Source organism: Struthio camelus, chromosome Z, assembly GCF_040807025.1.
Source record: "Struthio camelus isolate bStrCam1 chromosome Z, bStrCam1.hap1, whole genome shotgun sequence".
NCBI classification, from domain to species: domain Eukaryota; kingdom Metazoa; phylum Chordata; class Aves; order Struthioniformes; family Struthionidae; genus Struthio; species Struthio camelus.
The window spans coordinates 64657644-64671565 of record NC_090982.1 but is presented as its reverse complement, the minus strand read 5'-3'; the positions used below and the strand labels follow the sequence as shown (position 1 = coordinate 64671565).

Genomic DNA, 13922 nt, shown 5'->3' with positions numbered 1-13922 from the left:
CTTCGTAATGGTTTCTACCCTTCTTTACCATACAGTTTAAAGAACAGCATAGGCTTCCTCTGTCATAACTAATATCACTAGTTGGCCATGAGCATTTTTTTAGTGAGTTAAGTCAAGAGGAAAATGTTGAATCCTGATTTCAGAGGAATGTTTTGTCTCAGCTTAAATGCCTGGAGGGTAATCAGTTGCCAATGAGAAGAATACTTAGCATGTCCAAGCATATCTACCCTCAAATAACATCACTTGGCATAGAAACCGTGCTTGGAATCTATGTGGACTGCATTCTTTTCAAGAACTGTCACCCTGTTACGGTCACCATAATATTTTTTATGCTGCTGCAGTTGTGTTTATATTAGCACAATTGTGAGCACAGAGTGCTTTCAAAACAACGAAATCAAATGAATCCATAATTGATACTGTTGCTGCAAGAAATTCTTGTGGCCTTATGTGAAATGGCAGAATGTAGAAATGGAGGCTTGGTACAACTGTTGGGAGTTATGCCCTATGTACTAATTGGATGTCGTGGTTTAAATACAGTAGTCTTTATATAAAACTGCATCCAGAAAACCACCTAGCTAATGTTTACTTTAGCGCTACTGTATATTTGGGAAGGGCTTATGTTTACAGTGTTACCAAACGCTGATCTTTTTAAGTGTATTTGCCAGTAAGAGGACCAGGGATTGTTCTTGCCAAGTTAGCAGTGAGTATGCGTCCTATGTAAAAGGAGGATGTAGCCTGGAACTAATGAGTTAAACCTAGCATTAAAAAAATCGGATATACTGTCGGGGAAGAAATTTAGTTCCAAGATCTGGTTGTCGGTCAAGCTTATAATACACTTGAGATTCACACTGAATGCAGAGAAAGTTCTTCATGCAAACACGATGGAATATTTTGGCACAAAGGTATCATAAAACTTCAAGCAAGTTCCCTGTTCTGTGTTTGTGCGTACTTGGAATGTACTCTAACAGACAGATTTTTTTTTTTTTTTCTTCCAGACGTGTTTGGTGTTTCTCCTTTGGGAAGTCCTATGTCTCCTCATTCCCTGTCATCAGATCCTTCATCCTCCCGAGATTCGTCTCCTAGCCGTGATTCTTCGATTGCTGCTGCAAGTCCTCATCAGCCAATAGTAATTCACAGTTCAGGAAAAAAGTATGGTTTCACAATCCGAGCAATCAGGGTTTATGTGGGTGACAGCGATATCTACACTGTGCATCATATTGTTTGGGTAAGATAATTTTGGGTTGGTTGTTTATAACCACAGAAAATTGTAATGATATATTTGCTCTTGATCTTTTGTACACAGTATATCTGTTGACAGTTACTATGTAAATAGCAATGTTATCCCAAATAGCTTTCTTGGAATGAAATTTCTGCCTGTATACAAGATGAGGGTCAGCTGTAGGGAGAACCTGAGCCCTGTGATGGATATCCTTGATAACAGAAGTAGCACCTACATATGTTGACCTTCTGCATGGGTCAGTTTCACTTTTAGCAAATTTGGTGTTTGTGAACAGTCCTTTTTAGGTGCACAGAGTGATGTGACTTAGAAAACCAGAGGTTAGATTGAGGGGCAGAGACTGCAAAGCTAAGAGACTGTAGGCAGAACTTGTTGAAATAAACATGGAATTTATTAAATTACTTCAGCTAAGGGATTCATAGATATCAAAGGACTTGCATATTTCACTAGTTGCAAGTAGGCTGATTTCCAGTACTGACCTTCTTTTGTGTAGAAACTTGCACATCATTTGGAATTGTGAATAACTTTGAGGATTCTATGGCACAGGAAAAAGGCTAAATATAATGAATGATTCATGTATTTTTCTTCCTCTGGTCACTAGTGGTCTAAGCCAAGTGGGAGACAGGCTAAAGGACAAGACAGCACTTGCATTTCATTGATTATCGACTTCTTCAATTGTAAATATATACATTTGTGTGTATATATTTTTTTTCTAAAATGTATCAACTAGCTGAAAACATTTTGAAAAACTGCTAAAAACATTTCAGAAGCTTTGTAGATTCAGATGATGTTTTGTTTTAAATAACTTGTGCTACTGATGAGATAGCATGTCATTCATGTTGTTTACCTCTCAGACCCATTCATCCATCAGGAACATTGAATCTGGAAGCTAGAGTATGTGTGACTGATAATGGAATAAATACAAAAATCTGGCTTCTTGCCATTAGTGCAATGTCACATCAGTGGAAGGAAGGGAAGAAAAATAAAAATTCTACGTTGCAATAAAAGTGAAACCTTGGTGTTTTTCAAAACGCTGTTTTTTTTTTTTTTTTTTAAGATATGTAGGTGCTGTTGGCTGCAATAGCAGCCATATGACTTGAAATTCTTAGAAAGCACATTTTAAAGTACAATAAGCTAATTAAACCACCTTAAAATCATTTGCAATTAAAATAGTTTTGGTCCTTCATCACCTTTTAGCTGCATTATTGCCTCTAATGGGAAGCCTGGTGGATTCGATCCAAATATTAACAGTCCTTAACATCATGGTGGAGTTGCAAATTTTCTGCCATAGTCAGTACTGCATGTGATCATCACCTTAATTACACAAGTATTTTAGTGTCAGATGTTAAAAATCTTCATTCAAATCTGAAATTTTGCATGAAGGACCTCTTCCTTATCACGCATGAAAACTACCCTGCTGTACAGAGCTTACTTAACGTCAGTGGGAGCAAGCAGTGTTGTCAATGAGCTTTGAAACAGTTCTAGCCTCCCCCATAGAAGGATAAAGGATGAAGTAAGGATAAAGTCCAAGTAAGTAGATGAGAGCAAACTGGTCAGTCAGTTTTTTTTCCCCTAGGTGTAAGTCGTCTTTTTTGTGTTTTTAAGCTATCAGATGGCACAGAAAGAGTTCATTAAACAAAGCCCACTTTTGAAAGTATGAGGATTAATGAGTCCGTTTCGTGTTTATTCTTTTTCTCTGATTTCTAGAACGTGGAAGAAGGAAGTGCAGCATACCAAGCAGGGTTAAAAGCTGGGGATCTGATTACTCATATCAATGGAGAGCCAGTACATGGTCTTGTTCATACAGAAGTCATTGAGCTGTTATTAAAGGTAATTCTTGGACAACTTGAATACAAAAGAATTTGCTGTTTTCACCAAGGATTGAGGGGTTTGGTTTGTTTCCTTCAGATGTTAGTTATCAAGATTGGTGGTCGTTCAGTTACAAACTCTAAGCTAGTATTGCACAGATCTAGAGAAAAGCCAATGGCTCCACATACCCTGCTATAATTTTTGTTACCGCAAGAAACTGACACTGCCCATGGTACAGCTACAGCACATTTAGGGTACTGACACAGAGAAGTCTCTGGCTCCCCCTCTCAGGAGGAAATACCCAAAGTGCAGAAAAGGACTTTCTTGAATCCCACACCTTTATGAGGTAATTCAAGCTTTTGATAATGATGCTATTTCTCTTTTTTTTTGCTTTTAAAGTGAAATGAGGAAAAATGGAAGCAAATAATATAATACTATTTTTTCCTACTGTACAGGAGATTTTCTTTCGTAATCTTTAAGGCTCAAAAGTTTCTTGTCTCATAATAGCCAGATATGTCTCACAAAGTATCTTCGCTTAAATGAAGTTCTGATCCTGCAATTGGACCTCTGTGACAGATCTCTCATGTTTTTTCTTTAGTGGAGTTTTCCAAGACCTATTTTACTAGAAAATTGTGGATGTGTTTTTCTCTAATGAACAGCAGTGCCTTAAATATTCACTGTAGCTTATCATATTGCAGTTTCTCAGTGATCTTTGCAGCACAGACTAAAGTAGGTCAGAATTACTTTAAACAGCTGTATATTTGCTTCCTATATAATTAACAATTTCATGGTGCTACATGCAGAGCTTTACCTGTCAAAGTGAGCAGTCAGTTATAAAAGAGGATTGGAAAGCAATGCCGTATCAGAGTATATAAAGAGCTGAGGAAAGGCCAAAAATACACTTTTGCTTAACTCTTTTTTTTTTTTTTTTTTTTTTTTCCTCCTCTGAAACCAAGAGGAATTTCCAAGTTTTGCAGGAAGTGTATTGTAAAAGAGAAGGTTTGGTTAGGCGATTTTAGGCAGTTGGGTGTGCTGTTTGTGTTTTTTGGATACTGCCCTTAGTCTGTACTTTTTTAAACAAGAGAACAGCTCTAATTTTTCAATTTATTAATATTATAAAAGTTACAGAAAAGTAGAGACAGGACAACCCTGTACGCTATTTACAAGAGTAAACTCAGTACAGGAGATCATTGTGTATTCAAATGTGATGCATCATAAAGTAATTTGGATTATTGGAATTCTTTTAAAAAATAAGTTTGCTGTAGTACTGTCAAGTGCTGGGCAGCAGGTATGGATTTCTAAGGCATAGATGCTTATTTCCAGTTGGTTTAGTTTATTGAACAGGTGTCATCTGTTCATGCAAATAGTCCTAAAAAGCTTAACTTAAGCATTTATTTCTTTCGAACAAGATTGAAGCGTTTGTTGCTTATTTTTGGAGTCTGGTAATGAAGATTGTTTTCTCTGCTGTTTCTTAGGTTTAACAGTATCCTCAGACATGACTGGCTAGCGAGCAGACTATAGCACAGTAACAGCTGTTCTTTGTGGGAAAAGGAGATGACGTTTCTATAGAAACTCACTACATTTCTTTAAAATTGCCGTCTTGGTCAGTCCAATTACTAGAATTTCTCTTTGTCCTGAAACTAGTTCTTGGAATGGAGGAGGCTTAGAAAATTTGACTCAGTTAGATGGAAAGGCCTTTGAAAAAGTTTAAACATTTTCTAATCATCATTTTTAATCTAACATAAATTAAGCTTAAAACTTCTGCATAGGGTTCCTTATGCTGTCAGCTCTTCCTCTGAGGCAGGGATTCTGTTTTGTTGCATTCACGTTTATAATGTAACTTCAGTTTAAAGTGAAATGGTCCTGTATTACTCATGCCTTCATTTTGGCAGAGTGGTAACAAAGTGTCAATTACTACAACCCCCTTTGAGAACACTTCAATCAAGACGGGACCTGCCAGGAGAAATAGCTACAGAAGCCGAATGGTTAGGCGCAGTAAGAAAACCAAGAAGAAAGAGAGTTTAGAGAGGTGAGTAATATTTTTGTTCCGGTGAACATATATCCTTATATGTATGGATATATAACAATTCAATTTAAAAAAAAAGAAAAAAAAGAAAAGATTTAATCTGATTCTCTCTCTTACCTTCAACACCTCTTTTCGTCAGATGTGAGATACTACATTTGTTAACACATTCTTTCAATCCTGTTTTAACTAAATTAGTTCTATTAAATTCCTTTCTAAAACCTTTACATGGCGCACACACAGCTGTAGGGAAGAAAGTGAATGATGGAGATTGCATCTCAGTGCATCTTTTCTTATTTGATTAAATAAGCTCTTTGATGCTAAGTTTGCGTGCATTGCTAGTAGATATTCCTTCAGTTTTGGTGGGCCCTTAAATTAAGGGAACAAGGAAGACTTTTGTACTCGTATATATGGAAATAAAAATCCTGTAGAATGCAGGGAATAGATTTTAATACAAATAGATTTAGTTGCAATATCTATCCCACCTGTAAGTAAATTGGGCTATTTTCTGGAGTTTGTTTTGTGCAATGTGGTTTGCTTTCAGGTAAAGTGATGAGAGGGTGAAGCAATGTCAGCCTCAAGAGCTTTGACTGTGGTAACTGTGTCTTTTGTACAACTTATCTTCTCGTTAATGCTGTCCTCTTCTTGCGCTAGGAGGAGATCTCTCTTTAAAAAGTTGGCCAAGCAACCCTCTCCTCTTCTCCACACCAGCAGAAGTTTCTCCTGCCTGAACCGGTCACTGTCATCAGGAGAGAGCTTGCCTGGGTCTCCAACCCACAGTTTGTCTCCCAGGTCACCTACCCCAAGCTACCGCTCCACTCCTGATTTCCCGTCTGGTGAGTGGGAAGGAGTGGAGGGTGAAGGAAAATAACTGGCAGTTGAAGCATATTCTTGTGGACTTCCAAATCTGTTACGCTCTGCCAAGAATAGTCATCTGTGAAAAATGTAATCACTGAGCAGCTGTTTTCCTTCTGGAACAGGGAAAAATATTTCTGATGCAAAATCAAGGATGTTTTCATGATACAGAAGCAGCTAAAAAGGGACTGCATGGTAGATTTGTCCCAATGCTTAAACCAATAGAATGATTAAAAGCTGCATAATAAATAATCCAGCGTTAGAAGACACCAGTAGAAAGTGAAGTCTTTCTTAGGAGAGGTTGATTAATAAAAGAATGAAACTAAGGGAGTAGTTGCTACATAGAGGAACTACCATGGGATCTCAAATGCTACTTTATTGCTGGAAAGATCGGCTGGGTGCTAACATCTTTCTTACTTCCCAAAGTGCTGCACCTGCCCCTTCTTATGCCAGTTCTGTTACGGTTCTTGTGTCTGTTCAAAAGTGAATATTGCTGCACGATGTGATGCTGAAGGTAAATCTTTTGAAAACCTTGATCGTTGTTTTGAAGTGCTAGAAGGCATCAGCTATTCTATATAAATGGAAGGGAGTGATCATTTAAAGGAGATGAAGGGACAGAGAAGGAAATGGAAAAGTAGCAATGTGACTGGAATGATGAGTTTTGCCATCCAGTCACTCAAAACCTTCCGTGTCTTGGAATATTGTGGCAGACAGTGCCTATGTCTTTTGAATCAGTGCCAGTGCCACCTCTCACTAAGCTACTAGACGAGATTTGTAGAATCTTGCTGATCTTATGATTCTTTGTTTTGTTCTTTTTGTAGGTACCAATTCTTCCCAGAGTAGCTCCCCTAGTTCAAGTGCTCCTAATTCTCCAGCGGGTTCAGGACACATAAGACCCAGCACTCTTCATGGCTTGGGTCCAAAGCTTGGTGGGCAAAGATACAGGTCAGGAAGACGCAAATCAGCTGGCAGCATTCCTCTCTCTCCTCTGGCACGGACACCTTCTCCAACGCCCCAGCCCACATCCCCTCAGCGCTCTCCATCACCATTGCTAGGACATTCGATCGGAAATACAAAGATAGCTCAATCTTTCCCTAGCAAAATGCACTCCCCTCCAACTATCGTAAGGCATATTGTTAGGCCAAAGAGTGCAGAGCCACCAAGGTCTCCACTGTTAAAGAGAGTCCAATCTGAAGAGAAACTTGCACCCTCTTATGGCAGTGATAAGAAACACTTATGTTCACGAAAACACAGTCTGGAAGTGACCCAGGAGGAAGTGAACAGAGAATTGTCCCAAAGAGAAGTAACCCTTCAGAGCTTGGAGGAGAACGTATGTGATGTGCCGTCTCTCACACGAGTCAGACCTGCAGAGCAGGGCTGCTTGAAACGCCCCATCTCCCGAAAATTAGGTAGGCAGGAATCCATTGATGAGTTGGACAGAGAGAAGTTGAAGGTCAAGATAGTTATGAAAAAGCAAGATTTTGCTGAAAAATCAAATTCTATACATGAACCTACCAGTGAAACAGAAAATCCCAATACCTTGAGATTGGAAGAAAGGGACAAAAAAGCGTTTCAGAAGGTTTTAGAAAGATCAAATCAGTTTGAAACGAAAATTGTTACTCTGGAGACTCAGTCAGCTGGTGGCATACTCAAAGACACCCTTCAAAAGAATGCAAACTTAAGATCAAATGAATGTGTTGCGTTAGATGCACAGATGTTGTGTCATGGGCCTCCGCTTAATGAACTCAGTCATATTTCTTACGACATCAAAAGAATTTCCCCTCCATGTACGCTGCAAGACGTGCTACCTCAATCCTCTGATAGAGCACTAAATGGAAAGGGAGAAAACACAGATAAAAATGTATCAGCAAAAGAATTTGTCAAATTTGAAAGATTAGATGGTAAGCTTGCAAATATTGATTATCTTAGAAAGAAAATGTCCTTTGAAGAAAAGGATGACAGTGTCTGTCCAGTACTAAAACCCAAACTGACATCAAGTGTTCACGAATGCCTTCAACTTAATACAGTCAGACCCATAAACCTCCAGCAGGATTCCACTACAATTGCTGATGGTAGAGCATTTATCAGCGGTGCGCACGCTGCTCAGATTAGCTCGGTTTCTTTCGTTCCTCTCAAAGCCTTGAACGGACGAGTAGAAACTGGTGTTGAAAAATCAGCCCTTATTTCCACCGAGTCTCCTGTCAGAAAAAGTCCATCAGAATATAAACTGGATGGAAGGTCTGTTTCCTGTCTGAAGCCAATAGAAGGCACATTGGACATTGCCTTACTTTCTGGGCCACAGGCTTCAAAGACTGAACTGCCTTTGTGTGTACTGCCAGAAGGCCAGAGCACTAACAGTGATGTGGGATCTCCTAAACCTCCATCACCACAAATGAGTGGCAGACAGGTAGAACTGGACAGTCAAAAAGAGCAATTGTTAAACTATTCAAAATCTAGCAAAGCCAACATGCTAGAGCCCCAGTTGCTACAAGCAAGCAAGAGTTCTCAAATTCCATCAGCTGTCCCTGTCGCTGCTGAAGTAGTGACAGAGAAAAAAGTTTCTAGTCTAGCTGCTAAAGGCAACATTTCTGTTACGGAAGCTGTTCAAAGGAAAGACGCTTCCCCTTCAAAACAGAAGGACAATTCAGTGGAGTTAAAGTCATGTGCTGTTCAGAATCAGAGTCTTAAAACTACCCAAACATGCTCCAAACTTTCTGCTGTCCAAAGCACTCCTGAAAAAACTGTAGAAAAAGAGAAGCAAATGCAAAAGGAGTTGCCTGCCAAACAGCCAGTAGCCCAGAGAAGTTATGAGCCTCTCCCTGCAAAGGTGGAGGTGGTCAGGGAGTCATCTCTGAAGGTATCTGTCTCAAATGTCCTGACAACAAGTTACTCCAAAAACAGTGAAAAACATTCTGTTGATTTTGCCGTTCCACCACAGATGCAAGGAAAAGTGCAGACAACTGGTCCCAAGGCACAAACTAAGGATGGCAGAGATTCGTTGAAACAGCTAGGCAAAGATGATACCACCGTTCCTAATAGTTCTGTAGAAAGGGACATAACGAAGCAGAAGGTTCTCGGTGAGTCCAAGAAAGTTACTGCAGAGTCAAAGAGTGAAACTGTTCCATCCAAACGACCCATGCAACCCTCAGAAGACTGTGATCCTAAAAATGGGAAGCCTGCCCTGGGTCCCTCTGTGCAGAAGGACAACACCAAAGATTCGGGAAAGAAAGATCAGAAGCAGCTCACTGATACTAGGCTTCAGACTACTGAGAGCGAGCTGTCCAGCCAAGTTCATCAGCAGCATCTTAATGCCTCGGGCTCCCCTGCTGTGAAGGAGACTGTAAACAGAAACTGTGCTGTAGATGTTCATGTGGGGATTCAAGAACATGTGAAGCCTGCTGCCACCTCTGTGGAAAGCAGCACTAATAAATTCAGGCCCGTCTCTGATAATAGTTCCTCTAAGTCTAAGCACTCGGATAAACAGACTTTTTCACAAAAACCATGCACTCCAACCATAAAAGAAAAAGATGCCGTTATTCAGGTGTCTGTCAGCTCCCGTAAAGATGGGAAATATGCCAGTAAAAATGTGCAAGATACTTCTCCTTTTGTTTCAGGCTCTCTGAGAAAAACGAGCAATGAACATGTTCAGGTCGAAAGGCCTCTGGGTTTGGAACATGGGTCAGTATCCACCCTTCAGATGAATAGTATCACTCCTGAAACCAAACCCAAATCCTCTGTTGGCCAGGTACCAACAGGCCCAGAGAGTTCTAAGCAAATGCAAAGGCAAGAACCGGCAGGCTTTGGGGAATCCGCTGATCAAAAGCATCTTCACCTCAGTGAAAAACAAACTGTGTCTCCAAAGTTTTCCACTGTGAAAGACTCTCTCTTGCTGAGCAAAGAGGCAGACAGAAACCAGACAATCTCAGCAGACAAAAGACCCGAAGGAAAAATATGCACTGACGCACTTTATGCCCAACGTGACAGTGGGAAAGTAGAGCCTACTCTTTGCCTCACAAACTGTGATGCTAGAGGGAAAGGAGTGGAAAAAGCAACCACAAGTAGCAAAAGCTCTCAAGATTCAAAAGGGAAAGGACAAGTTAATCAAAAACAGCCAGAGGATGCAAACAAGCAGATCGCAACAAAACATTCATCGGCCGCCACTGGGCAGAGTTCTTGTCGTGTGGCTGCAACGCCAGGAAAGCTGCTGACTTGTTCAGCCAGTTTCTCTGAATGCAGACAAGAAGCATCTGTTTTATCTTCAGCGAAGAGCGATGCATCTTCAGCAAAGGTTAAAGCAGGCTCACCTGAGCTTCCTGCAGTCATCTACAAGGAATTGAATAAGAAAAGCACCTCTTCTGTAGGGAGTGGTAAGACAGAAATGACTAAAAGTGTTTCCCTGATGACCTTGCATAGTGCAGCTGTTGCCGTAGAAGCCCACCACCCTACTTCAAACCTTGGGGGGAAGCCTGGAAATCAAGAAAGGTCATCTTCTGTTAACGCTGTGGATGTAAAGGGAAAAGATGCTGTACAAGCTCAGCCTTCTGCTTCAAGAAAACAGAACGTAGGTAAAGATTTACCTAGGTCAGCAACCACGCCTGACCGCCCTAACGCACTTTCTAATGACAAAGACTCGGCCCGGCAGCGGCGAGGAAAGGAAGTTTTGCGGAGTAGTCCTCACAAAAAATCCTCTTGACTGTAGTACCTGGCAGATGTGACTTCAAGACTAGCTGAAAAAATGTCAATGTGTTTTGACTACCTTCAAACCAGCACTGTGTATTGTCCTTGTGCAGCAAAGCTTTCATGTCACTGAAGCAAGGGGGCAGGGGGTATATAGAGAGAGGACTTTTTTTCAAAATGCCTTCCCAAATGTAACCGGTAAAACTGTTACCATATAGTATTTTTCAAAAATACCTTTACAGCTGAGAACAGTTGAAGAAAAGATTTCCTCTGTAAATACCTAGTGATGTGTTTGGGGTTTGAATGTAGCGTATATACTTTGCTGCTGATCGCATTGTTTACTCTCCCCTTTTTTATGATAGTTGCTTTGCCACTTATTTGCCATAGTCAAACATGAAACCGAATTACTAAAACTCAGACTTGGCATGGACGTGCACAAACATTGGTCTGACTGGAAGACAAAAATATGCCGCATTTTTACTTATTAAAAATCCTAGCTAGAGTTAAAAATACTAGGAAAGAATAAATATGGTGACTTATTGTGAGTTTTTACATGTATTTTTAATAATCAGATTTTGATAGTACTGTATCTGGCTAACTGCTTCACCAGATCTAACACAGGATCTAACTGCATCTCCCTACAGCACAAAGCTTATCTCTTAAAATAGGTAACAATTAAAGCTAAGGGAGGACCGCTCCGTTATCACTACATCCCAGTAAGACGAGTGTTTTCTGGTGAAATGGTTGTTCTCGTCTTGTCTATTGGGAGTGTACTCTGTGACCTTCACCTCAGACAAGGCTGAGACTCTAAAGCACACGCTGTGTGCTTAGTTTCTGCTGCAACCCTCTCTTGGTTTCCTTGAGCTTTTTTAAATTCAGGCCCTTACAGTGTGAGGCACAAGTATAAGCACATGACTTGCAGTACTATATTCATCCCTGTTTTTTAATGAATTTAGAGCGTATGTATTATCATGACATACAGGTTTGCATAATTAGCTTCATGCAGCTATAGCTTTTCTTTTTTTCCTATTTTATGAATTGTGGTAAAAAGGAAAAAAAAAAAACACTTTCAGTATCATATCTTCAGAAAAGTTCAGGACATCCGATACGTTTTAATACATAGCTGGGGCCTTACGTTGTAGACTTAACTTGCTGTTTTTAGCAAGTAATTCTGGGTTTCACATTCATTTCTAAGTGCATTGAGTAGCTCCATACATTTCATAATGTAATCTTTTTATTTATATGCAAAAAAGTAAATACTGTAATTACAAGAGAAGCATTTTTGTAACAGAGGAACCTGTTGGAGCTATTTGGTGCTAGAATGTGACTGTCTTTTTACTTTTGCTAGGCCTTATTTAAATTTTGTATACTGTCGAACATGTAGACTTTGATCGTTTTAGCGTGGAGGTATTCAGTTTGTTTGGAAGGATGAAAGGTAAAATTTGAAACATGTACAGGAGCACTACAAAATATCTTTGCAGGTGAGTGTTTTTAAATGATCAGGATCAGTAAGATGGTATTTTTGCTTATTTCTGCTCTATGTACCCACACTAGGGCTAAGCCCCTCCCTGTTTCATTGGGGCTTATGGATTATCTTTCTGTCTCAAAAGCTATAAAAGTGTTCATAAAAGCACAGTGCAATCTTGACTTGGAGGTTTGTATGACAGCTGACAGTGTACAGATTTCCCGCTGGGAAAGGCTTTATTACAATGATTAGTTGAGCTAGATTACGACAAACCTGTCACAGAAAGATAAAATCACAAACAAGTCCTGATTTTTTCGTGTGGCCCTAGAGCATTCATACTGCCTTTCACGGGTTCACCGAGGAGCTAGTGAGCGACGGAAAATACTCTTCGAGCAGTTTTGAAGAGAAGTGGTCTCAACATTTACAGTTCATCTGTGCTTTGGCAGTTACTACAAACGAATGCTAATGCACTTCAGTATCATAACATTTCTGTCTGGGAGGTATTTCCTAGTTTACAGTCTTCTGGATTTTTTTTTTTAAACTATTCTCTTGTTTCCTTTAAAGCACATCTAGCTATTTGTTTACAGTATACCTTTATGTATATTTTTGTATAGTTCATTATCACTTCTGACAAAATAAGTTTTTTGCATTATGGAAGTGTAACAGTGCTTAAGCTTGTGTTTATGTAGTACCTGTTTGTTAGTGTTTACCTTATCAGTGAGCTGTTAGAGATCCTCCTACCTGTGTGCTTCTTGGTCAGTCTTTATGTGATTGTAGATCTGATGTGTTCCTTTGTAGACTTCCTGCTGTAGATTTCTCAGCTTACCAAAAAAAAAAAAAAAAAAAAAATTGTTAGGGTCTGTGCAATAAAGTGTTTGCAGTCTTATTTTCTCTAAGATAAACTCCTTATGGATGGCATAATTGTTGTAAATTGAACACAATTATTTATACTTATGCAGTTGCATAATATTGAAATAAAAATTCAGCATGAAACAGTGTTGTGTCAGCGTTCTTCTTTGAACTTCGTTCTCTCCCCTTTCCCTTCTCCCTTCTCTCCCCTTTCCCTTCTCTCCCCTTTCCCTTCTCTCCCCTCTCCCTTCTCTCCCCTCTCCCTTCTCTCCCCTCTCCCTTCTCTCCCCTCTCCCTTCTCTCCCCTCTCCCTTCTCTCCCCTCTCCCTTCTCTCCCCTCTCCCTTCTCTCCCCTCTCCCTTCTCTCCCCTCTCCCTTCTCTCCCCTCTCCCTTCTCTCCCCTCTCCCTTCTCTCCCCTCTCCCTTCTCTCCCCTCTCCCTTCTCTCCCCTCTCCCTTCTCTCCCCTCTCCCTTCTCTCCCCTCTCCCTTCTCTCCCCTCTCCCTTCTCTCCCCTCTCCCTTCTCTCCCCTCTCCCTTCTCTCCCCTCTCCCTTCTCTCCCCTCTCCCTTCTCCCTCTCCCTTCTCTCCCCTCTCCCTTCTCTCCCCTCTCCCTTCTCTCCCCTCTCCCTTCTCTCCCCTCTCCCTTCTCTCCCCTCTCCCTTCTCTCCCTCTCCCTTCTCTCCCCTCTCCCTTCTCTCCCCTCTCCCTTCTCTCCCCTCTCCCTTCTCTCCCCTCTCCCTTCTCTCCCCTCTCCCTTCTCTCCCCTCTCCCTTCTCTCCCCTCTCCCTTCTCTCCCCTCTCCCTTCTCTCCCCTCTCCCTTCTCTCCCCTCTCCCTTCTCTCCCCTCTCCCTTCTCTCCCCTCTCCCTTCTCTCCCCTCTCCCTTCTCTCCCCTCTCCCTTCTCTCCCCTCTCCCTTCTCTCCCCTCTCCCTTCTCTCCCCTCTCCCTTCTCTCCCCTCTCCCTTCTCTCCCCTCTCCCTTCTCTCCCCTCTCCCTTCTCTCCCCT

At 40.9% G+C, this 13922-nt stretch overlaps 1 protein-coding gene across 10 annotated transcripts in view; it reads left to right on the top strand.

The window, feature by feature from the left end:
- The window catches only part of LOC138064432 (microtubule-associated serine/threonine-protein kinase 4-like), a 300511-nt gene extending 288046 nt beyond the window's left edge, over nucleotides 1–12465 (top strand). For all 10 annotated transcript variants that reach the window (XM_068926979.1, XM_068926978.1, XM_068926977.1 and 7 more), the window contains 5 exons: nucleotides 996–1225; nucleotides 2945–3067; nucleotides 4939–5075; nucleotides 5724–5905; nucleotides 6746–12465. In XM_068926979.1, coding sequence (XP_068783080.1) covers nucleotides 996–1225; nucleotides 2945–3067; nucleotides 4939–5075; nucleotides 5724–5905; nucleotides 6746–10617 — 4544 coding nt within the window. In that variant the 3' untranslated portion in view covers nucleotides 10618–12465. The remainder of the gene's footprint in view (nucleotides 1–995; nucleotides 1226–2944; nucleotides 3068–4938; nucleotides 5076–5723; nucleotides 5906–6745) is intronic.
- The last annotated feature ends 1457 nt before the right edge of the window (nucleotides 12466–13922 follow it).